At 38.5% G+C, this 23,034-nt stretch overlaps 4 protein-coding genes across 6 annotated transcripts; 2 read left to right on the forward strand and 2 right to left on the reverse strand.

Annotated features, from left to right (window-relative positions):
- Positions 1 to 432: 432 nt before the first annotated feature.
- Positions 433 to 5,840, reverse strand: slc37a4b (solute carrier family 37 member 4b). 3 transcript variants are annotated; one of them, XM_057321291.1, is made up of 10 exons: positions 5,770 to 5,840; positions 4,727 to 5,111; positions 4,368 to 4,600; positions 2,697 to 2,949; positions 2,452 to 2,607; positions 1,972 to 2,057; positions 1,753 to 1,866; positions 1,587 to 1,652; positions 1,335 to 1,473; positions 433 to 1,218 (listed from the first exon to the last, which is right to left on the reverse strand). In XM_057321291.1, exons 2-10 carry the CDS (start codon positions 4,872 to 4,874, stop codon positions 1,052 to 1,054), a joined length of 1,362 nt encoding a protein of 453 aa, XP_057177274.1. In that variant the 5' UTR covers positions 4,875 to 5,111; positions 5,770 to 5,840; the 3' UTR covers positions 433 to 1,051. The 3 variants fall into 3 exon arrangements, with proteins under 3 accessions (XP_057177274.1, XP_057177276.1, XP_057177275.1); XM_057321293.1 differs by lacking the exon at positions 5,770 to 5,840 and adding an exon at positions 5,647 to 5,670; XM_057321292.1 differs by lacking the exon at positions 5,770 to 5,840 and adding an exon at positions 5,214 to 5,237.
- Positions 5,841 to 7,581: 1,741 nt separating this feature from the next.
- On the forward strand, positions 7,582 to 13,189 carry b3gat1b (beta-1,3-glucuronyltransferase 1 (glucuronosyltransferase P) b). The gene is made up of 6 exons (XM_057321357.1): positions 7,582 to 7,815; positions 9,702 to 9,766; positions 10,181 to 10,306; positions 10,405 to 10,904; positions 10,976 to 11,272; positions 11,705 to 13,189. Exons 3-5 carry the CDS (start codon positions 10,195 to 10,197, stop codon positions 11,168 to 11,170), a joined length of 807 nt encoding a protein of 268 aa, XP_057177340.1. The 5' UTR covers positions 7,582 to 7,815; positions 9,702 to 9,766; positions 10,181 to 10,194; the 3' UTR covers positions 11,171 to 11,272; positions 11,705 to 13,189.
- Positions 13,190 to 13,208: 19 nt separating this feature from the next.
- Positions 13,209 to 18,290, reverse strand: LOC130546217 (beta-galactosidase-1-like protein 2). Its single transcript, XM_057321355.1, has 19 exons — positions 18,163 to 18,290; positions 17,661 to 17,846; positions 17,514 to 17,582; positions 16,918 to 17,013; positions 16,451 to 16,559; positions 16,286 to 16,378; positions 15,989 to 16,070; positions 15,814 to 15,878; positions 15,637 to 15,721; positions 15,372 to 15,509; positions 15,114 to 15,194; positions 14,829 to 14,935; positions 14,462 to 14,608; positions 14,321 to 14,392; positions 14,125 to 14,203; positions 13,884 to 13,971; positions 13,688 to 13,799; positions 13,456 to 13,572; positions 13,209 to 13,311 (listed from the first exon to the last, which is right to left on the reverse strand). Exons 1-19 carry the CDS (start codon positions 18,252 to 18,254, stop codon positions 13,228 to 13,230), a joined length of 1,902 nt encoding a protein of 633 aa, XP_057177338.1. The 5' UTR covers positions 18,255 to 18,290; the 3' UTR covers positions 13,209 to 13,227.
- A 169-nt stretch (positions 18,291 to 18,459) lies between these two features.
- On the forward strand, positions 18,460 to 22,390 carry ei24 (EI24 autophagy associated transmembrane protein). The gene is given in 11 exon segments (XM_057321356.1): positions 18,460 to 18,567; positions 19,051 to 19,181; positions 19,378 to 19,523; positions 19,612 to 19,672; positions 19,813 to 19,879; positions 19,965 to 20,089; positions 20,183 to 20,302; positions 20,378 to 20,489; positions 20,566 to 20,677; positions 20,768 to 20,842; positions 20,932 to 22,390. Coding segments are annotated over 10 exon segments (1,023 nt in total). The 5' UTR covers positions 18,460 to 18,567; positions 19,051 to 19,139; the 3' UTR covers positions 21,095 to 22,390.
- Positions 22,391 to 23,034: the final 644 nt, after the last annotated feature.

Consider the following 23,034-nt stretch of genomic DNA (forward strand, 5'->3'; position numbering starts at 1 on the left):
CACATATCGAATATTTTCTTATGCTGTGCCATAGGACCTGGTTGAGAAACACTGATACAAAAGATACAAAAAGCATTATTTAGGTATCATTTAGATATAAAATCTTACATAATATGCTGGTTTATGTTTTTATGAGAACTGTATGAAAGAAGCTCATTCACGTCTTCTTTCCTTCATAAAAATGATCAGAAATTATCTTGCATAATACAATAGTTATATATATTGTGATGCATGCATTGCAACAAAATCAATATTGCTTTAGGGCATTATTTCTAAATGTCTTTATACCGAACATATAGCAATATATCACTGTCTAATGTGCTTTAGCTAAAATATGACCAAACTCCCAAGCCCATCCTTTAACTTTATCATATGACACACAGCCAAATAAAAAAGGATACATTTTTCTGTTGATACAAAAAACAACAACTTAGTAATTTTATATGAAGTTTTAATATATACTACAATTTTACACTTTTTTTACATCATAAAGAATATTGCTGGTTGCATGACTTGACAGTAACTGTGTTCATGGAGTTGATGGAAACAGACAGATTTGTAAAGTACAAAACAATGCGTGTAAGTTAAACACTCTGGATGATTCACAACAATTCAGCACCTAAACTCCAGTTCTAACACAAATGTTCTTCAAAAATACATACGCAGCAGTAGGTCAAATTCTAATTAAAACCTCCATGTTAAAAAACATTTGTGTTATTCTATTCCAGTTAATACAAGTAAACAACTGTCCATAGTTAGAAAGTCTGTAAACTTTTACAAGTTTTTTTTGTTCTTCTAAAAGGCTGTGGAGTCACATTTATATCTGAATTGTGTGAATGTGCCATTATTGCTGCTAAAGAAACTTTTCTCAATCCTGGAAAATACTATAATGTGATACTGAAAGTGATATGAATCTAAATAAAAACAGCCGGATTAAACAACAGTAACACTGACACAACTAAAGTGTTTTTAGGACTGTTAGATGTGGTAGTTGTCTCTGAAGTGCCATCACATTGGAAGGGCTCACTAAATAGTTAATTTTCCAAAAGGATTAGTCCATCTTTTTAGGCACGCGACCCATTTTTGTGCGCATGTTACGCACAAAAAAGAAACACACTGTTGTTACAGCGCAGGCGACCTCTGCTACCCAGAATGCCGTGTCCCAGCTGTAGCGTTTGGCAATGGTGCTGAATGGCAGGCCAGCAATGAATGCGCCAACTAATAAAAAACAACAACAAATAGATCAAAACAAATCAAAGCACGAGGAGAATATTGTCTGAAGTATTTCAGCAAGGAAAAGTTATACTGAATGAAACAATCTGTATAAAATGTACCATTTGCCATCAGAGCTACGATGGCATGAGATGTCCCACAGAAATTCGAGGGGGCGCTCTCACTCGCTATCACTCCAAACAAGGCAATTGGTCCATATGATGAAAATCCAAACGCAGCACCAAGAATTAAAATCCAAAGCTGTACAAGAGACAGGGAAACACTGCTGATTTAAATTCAACTTTTTACCATATCAATCACTAGTGACAGCTCAAGTTTAATCCAAACTCTGGTGAACCGTTGAAGCTCTGTACCTCTTTTTCGGCGACACCAGTGAGAAGCGAAACAGGATGAAGTGCCAAAACCCACAGCGGTGCCTCCTGAAAAAAACAGACATCCCTTTTCCTCAATGCCAACTTCAAATACAAATTATAACAATGCAAACAAGGTTTTATCATTTGTTGATTTTAACAAGTTCACCTCTGGCATCTCTGACGTGATGGTGACCCGGAAGAGGTACATGGACACAGCCATACCTCCCATCATCATTAGGAGGAGCCCATGCCGAGGATTCCCATGGGTACCCAGCCCTTGCTGTAAAAACCAGTAAGCAAAAGTATATTTCCAGTATATACTAAAATGTACCGGTGGAATGAATATAATCAATTTCTTTACGCTGTAAAGAATTTCTTTACCCACCTTTGCGACAGCCCTGTCAGACAGATAACCAGCTCCAATGCTGCCAAAAAACCCACCGACTTCCAACGCGCTCATGTACGAACTGCCTGCGAAAATACACAAAAGCATCAGCGGGCTTATATTTACATCGCCTGTTTTCTTATGCAATCTTAAAGGTATAGTTCACCCAAAAATGAAAATTCGGTCATGAAATAATCACTCTCTAGTTGTTGCAAACCTTGCTGTCCTGCAGTCTTCAAAATAACAGAACAAAGAAATTATAAAGTATTTTTTCCAACTATGGGAGTCAATGGGGTCCAAGAACTGTTTGGTTACAAGCATTCTTCCAAATATCTTTCTCAGTGTTCATCAGAACAGATTTGGAACAACTCGAAGGTGAGTAAATGATGACAAAAAATTTATTTTTGGGTGAACTGTGCCTTTTAAAGTTTGTACTAGGATGAAACATAAAACTGCAATTCAATGCAATACCAAACTCACCCATCATAGCAGATTGACCTTTCTCCTGCATAAGAAAAAGCTGACCCCAGTCTGTACAGGCGATCTTAACCCCAAACACGACCAGGTAACCCGCAGACAGAACCCAGAGGTACGGAGACAGCAGGAACTCTTTTAAGGTGCTTTCATCATTAGGGGCTGGAAAGAGGAGGAGACTAAATAGACTGACAGGAGCCAAAATGAAAATAGTTAACAACTGGCCTGGATGTTGAAACACATGCTCTTACCTCCTTTCTTCCCTTTGCCCTTTTTAGCTCCAGGCTCAATGTTGGGCAGCCCCACATCACTGGGTTCATTCTTCACCAGCAGAAGACACATGACAGAGATGCTCATGCAGACCACGCCTGACATGGACATGATGATTCTCCAGTTGTAGTACTGAACCAACACAGTTGTGATGATGGGTCCTAAACTACCAGCCAGGTTCATGCTGCAGCACAGGATGGCCCACCACGTCCCAAACTGAGACGGTTCAAACCACTAGAAAATCAAAACATCTGAATTACACAACTGCATGTATAAATTGTATAGCGCACAATAAATAATTTAGCTTTCTCTGTACTTTCAACTGCGGTGGCTTGGTTGTGTCATTTGTGTGCGGTTTGTATCCATAGCTTAGCTATATTTTGGGAAATTGCCCCAGAAGTTAACTAGACGCGATTAAAGCTTATTTTCGTAACATCCTCAAAGGTAATGGCAAAAGGTATTTTTATTTTAGTAAGTAGTCTTTATCTTTAGTCTTTAACCAGGTTTGTTTATTATTTGTTGCTATTGTTATTAAATATAGTACTGTATGTCCACATTTAACTAAGAATGCTAGTTAAATGTGTTTGTTGTGTGTTACTGTAAAAATTCTGGATCATCATTTACTAGCACTTGAGTTGTTCCAAATCTGTATAAATGATCTTTGTTCTGATGAACACCGCGAAAGATATTTGGAAGAATGTTTGTAACCACACAGTTATTGGCCACCATTGACTACCATAGTAAGAAAAATGACAATGGAAGTCTAAAGTGCCCCAGAACTGTTTGCTTTACTACATTCTTCAAAATATCTTCTTTTGTGTTCAACAGAACAAAGACATTTATAAAGCAATTTTTCCTACTATGGTAGTCAATGGTGGCCAAGAACTGTTTGGTTATAAGCATTCTTCCAAATATCTTTCTCTGTGTTCATCACAACAAAGACATTTATACAGATTTGGAACAACCAGAGGGTGAGTAAATGGAATTTTCATTTTTGGGTGAACTGTTCCTTTTACACCAAACATTATTTATTCACTCTCTACAGATGCCTACAAACAAGTTATGCTAAATATTTGTATTTCTCAAAGGCACAGGTTTAATTTAATTCAGATGAATGAATTCTTAGATCCTTAAACTCTATTAAATGCTGAATGTAGACCAATAAGCGTCACCCTCTAAAATGTCTGTCATTTAATTCAATGACATTCACTTCATTGGGAACCGACAAGTTGGTTTAATTAGCTTTCAGTGTATCGTAATTTTGACACCACAAGCATGCGACTGGTATCGGGTGATGTATGACTATAGACTAGCGCAGCAGGTCAGCAGTTTGAATTCCAAACTATTTCTGTCAAAATGCCAACACTGGAAGACAGGTGTAAGCTGACAGCTTCTAAAGGTAAAGGGTCAGATCATTTAAACACACCAACACAAGAGAGGATCTGACTTCAGGGACAGACTCAATCAGTTCCGGCAATATCTGACTTTTTGAAATTCTGAGAGTGATATTCACCCAAAAATCCCACCTAAATCATAATTTACTCGCGCTTTGAATTAAAGCTTCTGCTTTATAGATACATGTAAATAATGTACTCATGCAGGTTTGGAACGACAAGAACGAGAGTACATGAAGTCGGAATATTAAATCTTACCTTCCGAAGCACTTTTCCACACGGCGGCCAGCCGAAACCCTGACCGAACCCGTTCACAAACCAAAGCACTGTAAACAGCACGACGGTAGACGACCAGGAGAAGACGATGTTTATGGCACCCACAATGAAGAGCCCGATGGAGAAGAGCCAGCGAGCGCTGATCTGGTCCGAAAGCACTCCGCTAATAAACTTACTGATGGCGTAAGCAAGAGTCTGACTGCTGGTGATCAACCCTGGATCACAGAAAAATAAACATTATGGATGCTTGGTGAGTACTTGACGGAGTACTTAAGATGAAAGAGAAGCAACTCTGTGTTTCAGAATCCAATAAACGACCCTTAAACACATGGCACACTCACCAAGCTCTTCCTTATCCAGCTCGATCTCCTCCATCACTGACGGCATCAGAAAAGAGAATGTCTTTCGGTTGAAGTAATACAGCGAGTAGCCGACAAACATCGAGATGAATATAACAGTGCGGTAATATCCATAACCTGCTGCGCCCATGTTTGCAGTAGTGAGGTGATGAATAAAACTGAATAAATCTAGACTGTTCACCCAGCAACAAGATGTTTCGTGCTGCAAAGAAATCTGATGAATGTGGGTGGAAACCTTTTAATGCTGATAACAAACCTCCAGATTAAACATCACACTTCATTTCATGTCTTTTGATATTTTCTACAAGTTCCTTAAAGCTGCATGGATGAAAGGCAGTCTCTCTTCATCCGGTGTTTGTTGTTACACCTGAAAAAAACAGATTTTAGATTTAGTTTGCTTTGTTCACCATGCATGCAACAACACATGCTCTGAATAAGAATGTTGTCTATCCTGAAGGTTTCTACAGACCTCACGCAACCATCTAAATGCTAAAGGGTTGCTTGAGTGGCCATAACCCACCTAAAGTGTCTTTGGACGGTGTTATGAACATGAAACATGATGCAGAAATCATATCTCAAGGGAATGACTGGTGCAGGACTGCAAAGTCCTGGGATAAAAATAGCATGGTTTGGATACGTGCAGCCTACAAACTATACACGTGCACTCTTTTATATAGGGATTCTATGGAGGATTACTATGCAAATCACAGCTTTGCAATATGTAACGTGTGAATTACAGAGATGTTTTGGCAGGAGATCACTTTTGCAGCAGGTGCATGCTGCGCTTTCTGTAAGCGAGAAATGACCTCGACAGAGCAGCGTGCACGCGCGCTCAATACATACGTATTCAAGAGTGTCATGGCATCAAAACAACCAAATACAAAAGTAACATTGATTCTGACCTCTAACACACGGACGCATCTTCCTTATTTTAGTTGCGCAAATATTTAACACATCACCAATTTACAATATATACGATCAATCGCATATTTTGTTTACAGTATCATATGTGCGTTAAAGATTACCTCCAGCTGTCCGGGCTCTCGTGCCGAATGCACGCCGTTGCAGGAACGCCTTCCCTAATCTCTTCTCTAATTGGCTGTAAATCTGTCATATAAAGCGATGGGCGGGCTTTAACGTCTTTCGCTCACATCGATTGGGTGTTTCTTTCCTCTGATTTTAAATTATCTTTCGCTCACATCGATTGGGTGTTTCTTTCCTCTGATTTTTAATTATCTTTCCATACATTTGATTTTCCCAACGTGATATGGGCACTTTTAAACGCCATTTTTTAACGACAGTCTTCATATACAATATTTACTTGATATAATTTTGCTTATATACTATACTTCATTTAAATTCTGAAAAAATCTTATTGAGGCGTTAAAACTAGAAAAAGCTTAAATACAAATGTAGAAATAAATCTTTACAGTTAACGAATAAAATACGAATGACTACAATTATTAATTATTAAATTAAAATGAATTAATTACAACTCAATTGTTTCGGTTAATAATGGAAGTTTGTATATTAATGATTGTGTAAATTTCGCCGTGATGCTGATGATGCACTAGATGGCGCTAGTGTCATACATGATAGTGTCATACATAATAGTGTCATACATAATAATCGTCCATGGTGTTGGAAGTAAAAATGAGTGTGATGTTATGAAGATAAGGCTTTGCCGCCCGAAAGGCGATAGGTTGTCACATTTTGTGGTGGTCTGTCATCTCAGTTTTAGCTCTTCATATATGTGAATGATGATGAACTCTTATTCACATGATGATATAGCGTTTCTAAGCCTGGTTTGTTTCACATTGTTTAAAATTCCGTTGCTTGCAGGAGGGAAAATGACGAAGACATTTCAGGTAAGATTATTTTTTTTCTCGTCAATCACTTTTTGAAAGAAAATATACCTAATATGACTGTTATGCAATTGCAGAAAGGTTCTAAAAGTTTATTAAGGTTTTTACAAAGCCCTTTAATAAAAGCAAGGGTAAGTGGTTAGCTTATGTGTAAAACTGTTTTGACGGGTTTAAAACTGCTGAATGCAGCACGTGAATATAGACGTGATACGTGCGGACTGAAGGCATCGATTGGGACAGTCAGAGGGGGGTTTAAAACGGAACTGTGACAGAAGAGAGAACATCAATACATCAACTGTCAACCAAACTGCCCCAGGAGGTCACAGCACCAAATCAATGTCCCCTCAGGTAAAGGACTGCATTAACTGCCTTTGATGACCCAATTCAGTTATTTACATGAACATTAGTGCAGAACATCACCAGAATCAGCGTTGACATCATTCGTGTGTGGAGTCAGGAAGGGATGCACCTTTAAAGCAGCAAGCAAATATGAAAGGGGACAAAGAGAGGATGCGATCTGCTGCCAGATTTGTTCACACTGTTGCCATAGCAACATTCATTGTGCATACTTTCAGATTGTTGAGTTGGTATTCATGAACTGGTACTTTTTGTACCTAGGTCTTTTTTTAAATAAGGGTTCACAAATCACAGAGTTCTTTCTTTCTTTCTTTCTTTCTTTCTTTCTTTCTTTCTTTCTTTCTTTCTTTCTTTCTTTCTTTCTTTCTTTCTTTCTTTCTTTCTTTCTTTCTTTCTTTCTTTCTTTCTTTCTTTCTTTCTTTCTTTCTTTCTTTCTATTAAAACAACCCACTGCAGTTTAACTAACGTGAAGCAAAATTGTTTGAGAATAACAGACATTGTGTGATGAAAGCTTATGAATAAGACAAAGCGGCTTTCTCAAAGTAATATTTTGAATTTTTCACTTGGTGACGTTTTTGACGAGTGTCCTTTGTTTGTGATGCTATCTCCCATCAGCTTCCACAATTGCAGTCTTTGTTGTCTAAATGAGAGGACACATTATTCTCGAGGGGTGACCTCTCCTCTATCCACTGGCCCTGGCCTCTCTCTCTCTCTCTCTCTCTCTCTCTCTCTCTCTCTCTCTTTCTCTCGCTCTCGCTCTCACTCTCTCAAAAGGCCACCAGCAGGACATCTGACTAATATATATACTGTTAATGGTTGTGTCAAGGCAACGAGGGGTAGATGGAAAATGTAAGTATAACTTCGCGGCTGTTTAAAATAATCTCTATTAAGCAGATGCTGATGTGCTTTCTTCTTGGCTAAAAATGGATGTGGTATTTATAGGTTTTATTGTCATTAAAATGTACTGTCGATATATGCAGGTTTCAAATGCTTTTGCTTTCTTTTAGCCAATTTGAGCAAAATGTTAATATGTCATTCTGGGACACAGACATTCAGGCATTTATTGGCTGGTTAGTCACTGCAGTAAAGAGTGAGTCTGAGCTCTGAGTTGTTGCTTGTCAGATGTTCGTGTGGGGAATAAGAACAGACATGTAGTTAGGATGATTGAGATCTACTTCAGATATACTAAAACACACTGGTCTTCAAGTCTCGTTCTTGCTATTTTGAGATGTTATGGACAGCATTATACATTTTTGTATAACAGAACAATTTTGCTGACCCTGGATCTGAACTTGAAACGCAGAACTTCATCTAGTTTATGGTTCGGTGGATTAATTGGACTGCAGTCTGCATGAAGAACCGAATCTCTGGTGACGCTTGTTATTTGGTGACTTCAGCTGTTACACGATGGATTGACCCAATTCTAACAGAGAGAGACAATGTACTGTATATGCGTGTGTGTGTGTGTGTGTGTGTGTGTGTGTGTGTGTGTTTGTGTCTGACTTTTAAATCTGCTTTGTTCTCGAGCAGAATTTCCATCTTTCTGTTTGGTGCAGCATGTGCACTACTAGAGTTTGGTCAATGCATTTGAAAGGAATTAGGAATTTAAAGGGGTAGTTCACTATAAAAAATTAATTCTGTCATCATTGGTTCACCTTCATGTCATTCCAAACCTGTATATGACTATGTATTCTGTGGAAGACAAAAGAAGATATTTTGAGAAATTCCTCTTTTATGGTCATGCAATTGAAATCAATGGGGTATGGTGTATAGCAGTGTTTCCCAACCCTGGTCCTCGGGGCACACCTTCCAGAATGTTTTAGTTCTCTCCCTAACACCTGATTGATGAGTTGAATCAGGTGTTTTATATAGGGAGAGATCTAAAACATTCTGGAAGGTGTGCCCCGAGGACCAGGGTTGGGAAACACTGGTGTATAGCAATAGTGTTGTTTGGGCACCAACATTCTTTAAAATATCTTCTTTTGTGTTCTGCAGAAGAAAATCTGGTCTGGTCTGGAATGACACGAGGTTGAATAAATGTTGAAGGATTTTTTCAAGTTGGGTGCATTGCTTTATATTTAATTCTCTTTATAAAAATGTATAAATCTATGTGTACCATAGGCATTTAATAATTTAAAGGAATAGTCCACCTTCAAAACGAAAATTCCGTCATCATTTACTCACCATGTTGTCATTTTAAACCTGTGTTTTTCTTTCTTCTGCAAAACACGAAAGAAGATATTTTGAAAAATGTTGCTAACCAAAAACCTTTGGTCCCTATTGACTTCTATTGTATGGACACAAAACCAATGCAAGTCAATGGGGACCAACAGTTTTCTGTTACCATCATTTTGACCATCATATCTTCTTTTGTGTTCTGCAGAAGAAAGTCATACAGGTTTTAAATGACAAGAGGGCATGTAAATAATGACAGAATATTCATTTTGAAGAATAAAAATTCTGTCATCATTTACTTATCCTCAGGTTGTTCCAAACCCGTATACATTTCTTTGTTCTGCTAAACACAAAGGAAGATATTTGACTCCCATAGTATTTATTTTCCCTACTATGGCAGTCAATGGGGGATGAGATCTGTTTGGTTCCTGACATTCTTCCCAATATCTTTCTCTGTGTCCATCAGAGGGTTTGGAATAATCAGAGGGTGAATAAACGATGACAGGATTTTCATTTTTGGGTGAACTGTCCCTTTAAGTCTCATTTTTGGCATTTTGCAGATCCCAATGAACTCACAGTGATGCTGACTGATGTTTGGGCAATAATGACAGAGGGATAAACTCAGGTAAGCAAAGCAGGCTGGGAAATAGTTAAAACACATGCCTCACGTCATGCTGGAGGATTTGCTAATACCAAAGGATCACAAGAATGTTACCTTATAATCAGACAAAGACAAATATAACAACTGAAGAAACTTTTGAAAAACCAATTTATATAAATATTGAGGGAAGGATGGATCTCATCTGTGTCTATGGGGCTTATGACCCTACTTGAAAGAAGAAAAGCCTTTCACGCTTCTTTGAGTGTCAAAAACAGCTGCCGTTTTTGGTCTCATCAAATATTTATTTAAATACCGAAGTTGAGAGCTTTTTCTGCAAAAAATAGCTAAAAATCACTGTTGTGTTTGTGAACATCAAATCATTCAGCCATGACTCATCCGGGATATAAAAGTAAAATTTTAGTTTTTCTCTTGCCACAGATCTGACAGTGGAAATGCCGAAGAGAAAAGATATCCTGGCACTTATATTGATTGTTTTGCCGTGGACTTTGCTCATCACGTTTTGGCAGCAACATTCTGACAACCCTTTGCTTCCATCTCAAAGGGGTAAATACTAAACTGACCTTACACTTTGATCACAAAACGCTCTAATATTTCATAAATATTTTCTATGAGAAAGAATCAGATCTCTCTTCTCATAATAGATGACAGGTCAGCTCACAGAAGAGGCTTCAGACTTCAGGAATCCTGCATCACACAGAACACTCAAATCACTGAGGTCACCCGGACGAGGTACGTGTACAGCCACCTGCCGCCCCGGTCTGACGCACTGCCCACTCTTCACGTTATAACGCCGACCTACAGAAGGCCCGTTCAGAAGGCGGAGTTAACCCGCCTTTCTAACACCCTTCTCCATGTGCCCAACCTGCACTGGTTGGTTGTGGAGGACTCTTCGCGGAGGACGGCGCTGGTGTCGAGGCTGCTGGAGAACTCAGGGTTGAATTACACCCACCTAAACGTAGAGACACCTCGGAACCTCAAAGTGCGAACGAATCCCAAAGAATCGAGGATCCCGCGCGGCACCATGCAGAGGAACCTGGCTCTTCGCTGGCTCAGGAGAAACATCAACCCAAACTCTGGTCATAAAGGGGTCGTCTACTTTGCAGACGATGACAATACCTACAGCCTGGAGCTGTTTGAGGAGGTAAGACTGGATTAAAAAAATATATATAAATTTTTTTTTTGGAAGTTGACACGTTTACTCATGTGCCACAGATGCGCTGGACTCGTAAGACATCTGTCTGGCCGGTCGCCTTTGTCGGAGGTCTCCGGTACGAATCACCCAAAATCAACTCTCTGGGCAAAGTGTCCGGATGGAGGACGGTGTTTGACCCTCGTCGACCTTTTGCTATCGACATGGCAGGGTTTTCTGTGAACTTACAGCTCATCCTCAGCAAACCTCAAGCATAATTTAAGCTCCGGGGAGTAAAGGGTGGATACCAGGAGAGCAGTTTGTTACAGGATCTGGTCACTTTGTCTGACCTGGAGCCCAGAGCTGCCAAATGCACTAAGGTGACTCCATTACCTATACCTCAATCTTAGCAAACTTTTAAAATGTTCTATGTTCTCATACAGTTTTACAGCACAATCCAGATTGTTTATTGGACATAAAGTGGTAAACCAACACATTAACAAAATAGTTTTTGCAGTTTTTATATAGTAAAAATATTATTATTAAAATGCATTTATTTATTTGATAAAGTTTATGTATTTAAAATGCTTTTGAAATGAATAATTTGATTAAAATAGATAATTGTTGAAATTTAATTAAACAAATTTGTTAAAAATGATAAATGTTAAAAAAGTTAATCAGTATATTAACTATAATATATATATAGGCATGTGACCCACTGTTTAAAAAAACACAGTTCAGTTCCTCATCATAAACAACTTTGCTTGTCAAAGCAAACAGAGAAATGTATTTTGTTTTTAACTATTTTTCAGGTGCTGGTTTGGCACACCAGGACAGAGAGACCTGTGCTCGTGAATGAAGGTAAAAAAGGATTTACAGATACCAGTGTTGAAATATGACAAACTTCTGCATGAATAAATTATAGCATTATAAGTTTGACTTTGTTGTAGTTCTTGAACGTTAGTAAAAAAATACCTCACTGGAATATGAGTATTTGAAGATACTCGGAAGAGCAGTTCTCAACAACACTCCAGCACTTTACTCTTCTTTACATGAGGAACGTTTTTTTTCTCAATGTCTTAAAATGACATCCAAGATGTGGATTTTCACAGCTCTGTCGAGAGCTGCACATTTCTGCCAAATTACACAATAAATATAAGACGTCATGTCTTGTTAAAGATCGGGTATCATGCTATGTCATGCATTCTGACTTCTTAATACTGTTAAACGTGCTGGCTTCTCATGCTTAACATGGTCGACTTGTTAAAAAACGAGTTGGACGTATGACGTAGTATTTCTGTACTTGATAAGCTCCCCCAGCACTCCAACTTGTTTCGGAAAGTTTTTTATAATAGGGATCCAGAATTATAAAAAACTTTCAGAAATATTCCTTTTATTGGCCATTCTCCTGGAAAAGCACGGCAAGGCGAAAGAAAGAGCCCGCCCACGAGCCAACCGACGAGCGAGAGGTTATCTGCGCTGCGTCAAGATGGGCTGCGCTGCTCTGCAGCCCGTTACTCTTGCGATAGTGAAGTTTAGATGTGTCTGTTTGTTCACGGCATTTCAGTGATGGATGTTATATAAACGGTGGATATAACGCTGGATTTGGAGATCGTTTGAACTGATAGATGGCGCGGCCCCAGTGCTAAAAGATACCGGACATGAACTGCACGCAGTAAGTCAAACTAAGTCATACGTCTGTGTTTTGTTGGCAATCGGCGCGTACGTGCATAATGTACAAAACACAAAGGGATTAATGTGATGATGTGTTGCTTGCTCGTGCTGTAGTTCCATCCCACTCTCCCCACTAGTCCCACCTCTAGCAGCTCGTGTTTTTCCATAAATAATCGTACAGCTGTATATCTCTTTTATAAATTTGATCAAACTAAATACTCTTCGAAGATTCGAGGTATGCAATACTACTGTATAGGCACTCAAGATTAATATGAGATTGGCAGAAACTGCCTGTGATACGCAAACATTTTTAAATTTATTGTGCTGCTTCAAGTTGAAGTTCAGATACAGTTACTGTATTTATTTTATTTTACAGGTTTACGCACACGCACACACACAGCCCCTTCTTAGGAAGTGTATAGATTACTGTGTACATGTAAGTTTTCATATAAGTTTTACAGTTTTTTAGATGAAGCCATCATACACACTCCAACCCACTCATATATAAATAGACAGTTCTGGTAAAATACAAATAAAACAATGTAAAAAATGGAATGGAATGCAAGCCATGGTTCTAATACAAACATCTTCTTGTCAGTTTCTTGTTTCTTCAAGATTTTTCGGTGACACTTCATCCACATGTTGTATAAAAACATCTTTGTTAAATGTCAACTGTCATTCCCAAATCAGGGGAATCTTCAAACTGGATTTTAAAATCCCCTTCTGCTTCCTCAAATACAATTATCTGTTAAAAAACAATGAATCGTTCATTTGATTTAATTCCAGGTTAAAAAAACAAATGTGTATAAATGACTGCATTTATAGTTGATACTTGTCAATATAGATCCATCCATCTGAAAGAAGTGAGCAAATATTCATATGAGCTGACCTGGTTCATTCCACTGTTAAGGAAGGGGCCTGGCAGAAACAGAGCCTGCTGTGGTCCAGCGTCCCAGTACCGTCCAATGTTCTGTCCGTTAATAAAGATAACACCTTTACTCCAACCCTGCAAGTGAACGTTAATAATGATACATGATTCCAGACACATTTAAATGTTATAATGCATATATACTGTATATAAGAGATCTATTGAGTTTTGACATTCTGCATGTTGAACTGACTGGCAGTTTGATGAAAGTGTCGCTTGGGTAACCGTTCACAAATATCCGGCCTTGGAAAAATCCAGGGAAGCTCGGTTTGTTTGGAGGGAACTTCCAAGGTGCACTGTACAATCTGAAGATGAATTCATGATTTTGCAAATACAGCAATGGTATACATGTCCGTTCACATTACTATAAGAAATTCTATAATACAAACCTGTCGAAAAAATCTGAAGTCATGTCTAGACTGAAGATCGTGAAATCTCTAAGTGGCACATTATTCAATAAAATATCCCCAACAATACCTGGAATCAAATTTTGAATGACGATAATGGTGATTATGTGTTTCAGAAAGTTTGTGCCATCTTAAAACACAAAGACTTCATGAAGAAAACGCAAAACTCATAAATGGACAGAATATAATCATGCGGTTAGTTCTTCAAGACACACTTTAGTACCTTTGCGTTGATCATCCATTTCTTTACCATAGTGCACACGACCACAGTTCTCAATCAGCAAACTCAGAGTTCGTTTCCCCTTAAAATGCATTGAATTAAGTCAGCAGATCTCTCCAAAATGAACATTTACTACGAAAACATAAAGAAACCACAAATGACTGACTATTAAAACAATGACCATGATGGAAAAATATACCTTTGCATCAGAAACGGCTAATTCCAAATTTCTTTGGTAAAAAATGCCAATGAAACTTTGGTTCACAAACACCTGGAGAAAAACCAATATCATAAAAATGGAATTGGAACAGATGCATATTCATATAACAGCAGCACTAACCAGAGCTCTATCTTTGATGTTGTGTCCTGATTTTAAAAAGCCTCCTGTGATGATGACGGTCTCATAAAGAGTGTATCCGTATGCCTGGCCGTTGCCATTATTCACTGGAAGATTCTCCATATTAACAGGAAGCTTGGATTTGAAAGGCTTAAGGAAATAAATGGATCGTGACCACCCAATATTCCAATTTTATACACCAAAACAATTTTTCAAAAAGCAGACGCTTTTATCCAAAGCAAATTACAAATGAGAAAACATTTACAATAATATTACATGGTATATGTCATTTATCCAGAGGTGTCGGTCTGTGTATTCATGAAATTATAAAAAAAGAAGATTGTGTTTCTCCAGGTGAAACTCAGCTCACCTTATGTGTGTATGGCAGTGCGTCCCACAGCGAAAGATGCTGGAACATAATGGCCGGTTCATATTCTTCTTTCCAGCGGAGGCTCGGCATCACAGGGAGCGTTTCACCTGCAAGATGACAAAAAAATCAACCGGAGATTCAGAAAATCTGAATAGAAAAAATATACTCTTGTGTATTATCATTCACAGTAAGTGTAGAAACAGGCAAAGTTCAATAGCTTGATCATCATTTCATGTTGACTTTAAATGTGCTGTTTACTTAAGAAAAAATAAATGAAGAACAAACTGTTGAAACGGCTAAGAAGATCTCTGAGGAGGTGAAACTTTGGTGTGTATTCTCCAGCTTCTGACAGAGGTGCATCATAATCTGGGTGTTAGAGAGAGAAAGAGAGAGAGTACTATTACAAATACAAACATCATGTTTTGATATTTTCAGTGCCACTGCTTGTATCCCGCAACCCGTTTGCTGCTGTAGCTCCACGCTGTGGTCATTATGCACGTTACAACATTACAAACCTAAAACTGAAACGAGAGAAACACAAACCGTAGCTTGTGACCAGAGCCTTGTAAGAGGGGTTGGCCATCGCTCCATTTATAAAGCCAAAGTTTGTCCCTCCGTGGAACAAGTACAGGTTGATGGACATTCCTTGTCTCAGTGCCTCCCTCACCACGGCAACCAGGTCTAATAGACAGAGACACTCACATCAGTGCATTTGCTTTGTTTATGGGAATTAAGAAAAAGGGATTCAAGCTTCTGAGATTTTTTAATGAATCATCTGCTCTCTTAGTTGAAAAACATGCCAATTTACCCTCGGCAGGAAAACTATGATGTAAACCACCCCAGCCATCACTTCGCCCCGTCCAGAGCTCCATCACCAGCATGGGACTGTTGGACTTCATACACATGCATTAATATAAAAAAACACATGTATGAATTTAAAATGGCAAAACATCACATTTTTGATGACAGACCGATAAATAGATACCTGCACAGTTTTCAGATATCTGATGTCATCATAATTTATTTTCTGAAGATTTAAAGCTCTTAAAGCTGTGACGGGGAAAAGGAAAACTTATTGAACATCCATTTCAAAGTGATATATTGTAACAGCCATAACATGAGACATGTTCACATTTACAGTTGAATTCTAGTGTTTGCACCTCCTTCGATTCCACCGTACTTCAGGCCCTCGTGATAGTCTGATGTCAGAAGAAGTTCACTGATGCCTCGTTCCAGAAGAGCCTGACACGAACCACAGCAAACTGTTAATAAAACCATTACATACTACATGAAAACAGAAAGATAAGTTTAAAAACAACTTTTTGCTATAAAGTTTATAAAGCTCGTGTGTGAGAAAAAAGGGATTATAGCGATAGCAAGAATTGAGTTGGGAACGTTATTTTTAGGGTGAATATATGTTTAAAAATGGAGTATAAGTGTAAAATGTCAGTCTGTACCTCTTTGAGAAATGACATATATTTGCCATCTCTCGCATGGGAACCGTATTTGTTCTCCACCTGAACAGCAATGATCGGTCCACCTTTCTTAAACTAACAACAAACAGATTGCAAGATTAACGAAGGTGTGTTTCAGACATTAAATTTTGTTTTTAAAAAATCTACCTGGAAAGGCATCACTTTGGGAATGAGATTATTGAAATATAGGCATACAGCTGCAAGGAATCCTGGGTAAGTAGTTCTCAGCCTCATCTCTTTATCACGTAAAAGCCAGCTATAGAGAGAACATTTGTTTGACATGGTAAACTAACATTTCTTTTCATGTGTTGATCTTGATTTTTTATTTCATTTCTTTCTTAATTTGACATTTTTATATGAGAGAAGAGAAAATACCTTTTGCTTTTTAAAATCTGCTTTCATCATAGGGTAGATCACTTTGTATACTAGAGTGGTTTATTGTGTTTAATTGTTTGAAAGAATTTTGACTTAAAACATCATCGCGTCTGAAATTTAGCTCTTTTGCCAACTCCCCCGTGTGACAACTTGCCCCGGTCTTTATATAAATTAAGGAAGGTAACACAACATGCTAGTTTGAATGAACAAAGGGCAGCATTGAAAAAATCAAACATCACCTAGGCAATCCTCCAAGATCAAGATCCGAGCCTACGTATGGCCCAGGTCGTAAAATGACCCAAAGCCCCACTTCTGTAGCCAGATGAAGAAAAGATCTGTGGATTACAAATGCAATGACTTACATCTAATACACATCTCAGATCAGATCCTAATAATCATGGAGTTAAACAGGGAAGTAAAGCATCTCATGTAATTGTCTCTAAGTGATCACATGACCTGTTAGCATTCGTATCAGTTTACAATAAAATGTCATTTACAGCAGCTCCGTAAAGCCTCATCCTGTTTTTCAAATGTCTATAAAGTTACATTATATTTCTCTCATAGGGTTAAAGCCTTTTAGCCGAATGGACGGTTTGCGTTGTTATGGAAGATCATCTTTAATGATGTATTCCCAATAGAGTTCCAAGCACAAAGTCCCGCCTGACAGCAGCAAACCAACAATACTGTCAGGGGAAATACAACAGGCGATCTCTGTGATGTTTACAACAAGGCATTAAATAGCTTAAACAGTGGTGAGAACCTTTCCGGATCTAAATAGGTGGATAACAACACAATGTTAATATTGTCACGTATGGGAATTAGACACAATTCTTACTCTAAATCGTGACCTTCTTGGAAACTGAATTCTTCTTTCTCGGGCTGATGGAGAGACCACGGCACATCACTGCAGGATAAATACAAACGGATTGTCTAATTCTTACCAACAGCGTTCTGTCTGTGTGATGTCTTATTTTAGACTTACACGGTAAGGGTGTTGAGACCACAGGCTTTCATCTTCATCATCCGATCCTTCCAGTAGGCTCTGGGAACACGGAAGTAGTGTAAAGAGCCCCCCAAAATACAAAACTGCTCTCCTCCTAGGGTGAACTGGGATGAGTTCACCCTCAATCCTATGGCCCGGTTTATCCTCAGTCTCCCTGACTGACCTCTGGCACACAGAACCACAAAGCACAAACACAAATATAGAAAACACTTAATATTTTAATAAAATAAAATAATTATTATGCAAAATATTTTTGTTCATTTAAAACAATAGCAATGAAATAAATAACAAATTAAAATCTATTTTAATTCATTTCTATTCTAAATGTATTTCATAGCAAAATTTAAAAAGTTTATTTGCCTTGTCTAAAACAATATTTTAAATGCCAAATTACATTTCCACTACATTCACGATAAACATTATATATACAACTGCATGCAAAAACACTTAAAATATTGCGAAGTGCAAAATGATGTCTCACCCAAAGTGGCGGTAAATAATAAAACATGCGAGACTTAAGAACAGAATAATATAACGCCTCCTATGATCCCTCCTTATTCTGAAAACAACCATCTTCTGCTTCAATCGCTGTGAAATATTTCCTAAAATCGAAACATAATCTAAAACCACATGCCCTCCGCGTTGGTTTAAAAGGGAGTGACATTTATGCCGCAAGTTTCTCAGAAACAAACAGAAAACGTCGCCTGGGTATCTGCGGAGTAGTTTCTGTAAATCAGCGCAGCAGTTAGGACTTCAAATCCCAGCATGCGTCAAGCCGCACGGCGCATGCGCAGCCGCAGTGGCCTGCTGCTGTTTTGTTGAGAGCTTGAGAAAACAGAGTGAAACTTCAAGGCTTAAGGTGGACAGAAGATTTTATTTTAAAGAGGTACATGAGGTACGATTAACACACAGACATGTGTTTCGATTGAAGTTTTTGTGTACTCGCGCAATGTTAGTGTGATTTGTGCTGTAGCTAGCTGCTCAGCTAATGATCCACTGCAAATGGAGATCATGTTGTTGTTTACTAGGTGGTCTTCTGAAGTGGCTCATGACAGCGTTCATTAAGATAATAAAATGATATGACATGAAATATAGGGTGTGCTTTAAACGACGTTATAAAGTCTTTAGCCATAGACCAACATATATTTTCAAGTGTGTTTGTGTTCAGGTGTGACCCATGATAAGGGTCACGTAGAATCTAAAAACTCATGTTTACCATGTCACGCTGAAACCTTAAGTAACGTTTTCCCTATGTTTTGTTTCATATCTAACTTTTCTAGGTTGTTTTTAGGGTTTTTATTGAGGTTGCTTGGCCAAACTGTAACATTAAAAATGAAAATGTGAAACTGACATTTCTTTATGTGCTCAGTTTGCAGGCTTTCTCCCTTACTGTCATGAGATCTTGCTCGGTTTCCTGCTGCCACTCCTGCAGTTGATGAATCCGCAGATGGTCTGGAGATGACGGACAGCGTCAGAGGGTTTATCCGCAATGTTGCGACTGTCAGTATTCATTTCTGTAATTGATAAATGAACTGTAAAATCCCTGTAGACTTTCTATCAGGGTTCAACCCTAAGGGTTACCTAGGGGCCCAGGGCCAATGACCGAGAGTTTACCTCCATTTAAAAAAAACTAAAAACACTTGATCATTTTGGCCTTCATGCCCATCAATAGCCAGATTTACTTGTTTCATACTAGGGGATCAAAGACTCCATCCTGGGCATCGGAACCATCTCCAAGCTGGATGCCCGGATTCAGCAGAAGAGAGAGGAGCAGAGAAGGCGGAGGACGAGCGGAGCTCTGGCGATGAGACGGGCTCAGAGTGAGGAACGGAAACAGGACAAGTAAATGTGCCACTTGATTTTATTGTTGCGTGTTGTAATATGAACCAAACGTTGATGAAATATGTTTCTTCACGTTTTGCGTTAACAGCGAACCGAAACTAGCGAGTCGAATTTTTCAGTGCTGAGCCTGGAATGGAGGTGTGTTTTGGGTAGGTCAGTCTTGCTTTGACCTCTGCGTGTCAGATTTGCTTTGGGAGTCATCTAATTCAGCGTATCCAACTACTGAATTGCTCTGGATAGCAGTGAAGATTTATAATTAATAATGCTATTATTTTCTTTAATATTACAGCTGAGTCTGTTCCTGTTTTATCGAGTGTTTATTCCACTCCTGCAGTCCATTACTGCTAGAATAATAGGTATGTGTGTTTCTTAGCTCCGTGCCGTCTACTTCAGACGTGTGTTTGCTGTTTATTTACGCTTCTCCTGTTGATCCGTTTTCAGGGGACCCTTCATTGCACGGTAACGTTTGGTCTTGGCTGGAGTTCATTTTGACGTCCGTCTTCAGTGCTCTCTGGGTTCTGCCTCTGTTCGTGCTTAGCAAGATAGTCAATGCCATTTGGTTTCAGGTGAGATTGTTTTGCATTTGGGTCACTATTACTGTATGTTTCATCCCGTGTGGCGTTTTAAAATGTTGAATTTGTAATTGTTTGTTTGGGCAGGACATTGCTGATATGGCGTTCGAAGTGTCTGGACGTAAAGCTCAGCCTTTTCCTAGTGTCAGTAAGATCATAGCAGACATGCTCTTTAATCTTCTTCTACAGGCCCTCTTCCTAATTCAGGTAACATGAGGCTGAATCTTCATGTGGATACGAAACGGCTTGTTTTCTTTCAATCTAAATCGGTCTTTCTCTCAGGGATGGATTGTGAGTCTCTTCCCCATCGATGCTATTGGTCAGCTGGTCAGTCTCCTGCACATGTCACTGCTATACTCAATGTACTGCTTTGAATATCGGTGGTTTAATCACGGTAAGTTCATCACGATTGCATTAGATAAGGTGTTTGTTAGAAATTTGTTTTGGTTGACGTTTTCTCTGCTGTGAAGGGATTGAAATGCACCAGAGACTGTCAAACATCGAGAGGAACTGGCCATATTATTTTGGCTTCGGTTTACCCATGGCTCTTCTAACCGCACTGCCCTCATCGTACATCATAAGGTACAATCTGTAAACATTATGGACTTCAAGAGGTTTTGGCGTGATTATGTGCACATCATGTGAATATGACCCTTTCATTATTTCTGTCAGTGGCTGTCTGTTTTCCATCCTCTTCCCTCTCTTCATCATCAGCGCTAATGAAGCAAAGACGCCAGTCACATTGTAGTAAGTGTTTATTTTTTGATTCGCTGTGAACAAAAAGTTTTTATAATACATGTTTTTTATATGTTTATTTTGTTTGTTCACCCTTGCAGCCACTTCCAACTCCGCCTCTTTTCTCTGGTCGTGCTAATCAGCAACAAACTCTTCCACAAGACGGTGCATCTGCAGAGCTCCCTCACGCCTTCCGCATCCGCCGAGAAACTGCCCTCACCTCATGTTTCCCCCACCCGCCAACGACCTCTGCCCTCTCAGTGACTTCTTTCAGGAATCGTGACTCTAGAGTCGGCGTATGACTTGTGCCGATAGAAAACGATTAGATTCGCGTTGCGTTCTTTGTGTTGTGTGTGAGTCCTGTCGATGTAATGTTTGGGGGATGAAGCAGACATTTTTGCAATGTGAGCGACCGTGTTTGGGATCAGATTGCCGTGTGCCTATTCCACACGTGTGGATATGCGCAAGGTCACGTTACCTGCTCCGTTTTTTTTTTTTTTTGACTGTTTTTGTGCCATGTGGGTGATTTTGTAGTTTTCAAAGACAGCACAAAAATCTCTGTGGGCACATTTTCTGTGAACTGACCTACCGTCCTCTTTTATCCCCCATAGTCTTGGCTCATTTTATCTATTTATGGCCTTCTTTTAATTTTATGTAATTTTTGCCTTGTGAGGCCCAAACACCTGACAGTGTCTTTATTAGATAACACTAAGCTTTCTGACATGTTTGACTTGAGATATGGGTGTAAAAGGGTCCTGACTTTTCTGCACTGAAAACTAGATTTGTGCTTGTGAAGATCAAGTTGAAAGGCCTTTTTACGCAAGTTATGTTTCCTGCGAGTTATCTGACATTTAAAACTTGTTACTTTATCGATTAGAGGAAATGTTGTCATCATTTATTCGCCTTCATGTCAAACCAAACCCATACGATTTGTTTTGCTCTGTGGAATACACCAAAGGTTAACTTGCATAGAAGAAAGAAGTAATTTGGGTTGGAATGACGTGAGGATGGGTAGATAACAGGAACTTTAATTTTTAGCTGAGCTGCTCCTTTAATGTAACAATGTACAACTCAGAAGGGAGCTGCTTTTTATTTATATTCTTTTTTTAAATCAATTTTATTTCGAATTCCACGTCAACATGATCCGGTGTCATCCGGAATGGTTCGGGTGAGATTCGCAAGTTATTTGAAGGTGGTTTGCACAAGCTTTACTTTTCTGCTGCTGTCAGGTGACACTGCCAAACTGTGTGATACAAATGAAACGCGTTATCCAGTTTTTCGACGAACAGTGGTGTGTCAGAATCCAGTGGACATCCACATCAGGTGTTCCTGGACCTCATTACCTTGAACCTGGTTTTGAACATTTTTAAATGAAGCACATACTTAAGGTCTGTTTGATGTCAGTGTATCTGTTGAAGGGTGGGTGATGTGTATTTTAAAATGGGTTGTAATTATCGTCAGGAATCAATAGTGTTACACTTACAGATGGATATTTGTGAAGTGACATTTTGTAAAAGTATTACATTATTTCAATAAATTTGGTCTGTATATGATATTTTACGGTGTTTTTTAAGTATAGTTTTATATCTTATTAAAATATCTTATATAATATTATATAACTATAATACTATAACAGATCCACCATGCTGATAGACAACTCACAAACACAGATCATAAAAATTTGTACCTTAAAGGGACAGTTCACCCAAAAATAAAAATCTGTCATCAATTACTCACCCTGGAGTTCAAAATCTGTTTAAATTTACTTGTTCTGAAGAACACAGAGAAATAAACAGTTCTTGGCCACCATTGACTACCATAGTAGGAAAAATGACAATGGTAGTCAAAAGTGCCCCAGAACTGTTTGCTTTCATACACTTAAATACACTTTTCATACACAAAATATCTTCTTTTGTGTTCAACAGAACAAAGAAAAATATCATACTATGGTAGTCAATGGTGGCCAAGAACTGTTTGGTGACGATCATTCTTCAAATATCTTTGTGTTCATCAGAACGAAGAAATTTATACAGATTTGGAACAACTCGAGAATTTAAAATTTTGGGGAGAACTGTTCCTTTAAGTGCATAGAAATTAATAAATAAAATTAATAATTACATAATAATTTAAGTTTACGTAAAATGTCATTTAGTATTTTAAGTTAAACATCAAAAAGATTTTAGTGAGAAGTTGAAAGTTTTGTT

The sequence above is a fragment of the Triplophysa rosa genome, linkage group LG22 (assembly GCF_024868665.1).
Source record: "Triplophysa rosa linkage group LG22, Trosa_1v2, whole genome shotgun sequence".
Lineage (NCBI taxonomy): Eukaryota > Metazoa > Chordata > Actinopteri > Cypriniformes > Nemacheilidae > Triplophysa > Triplophysa rosa.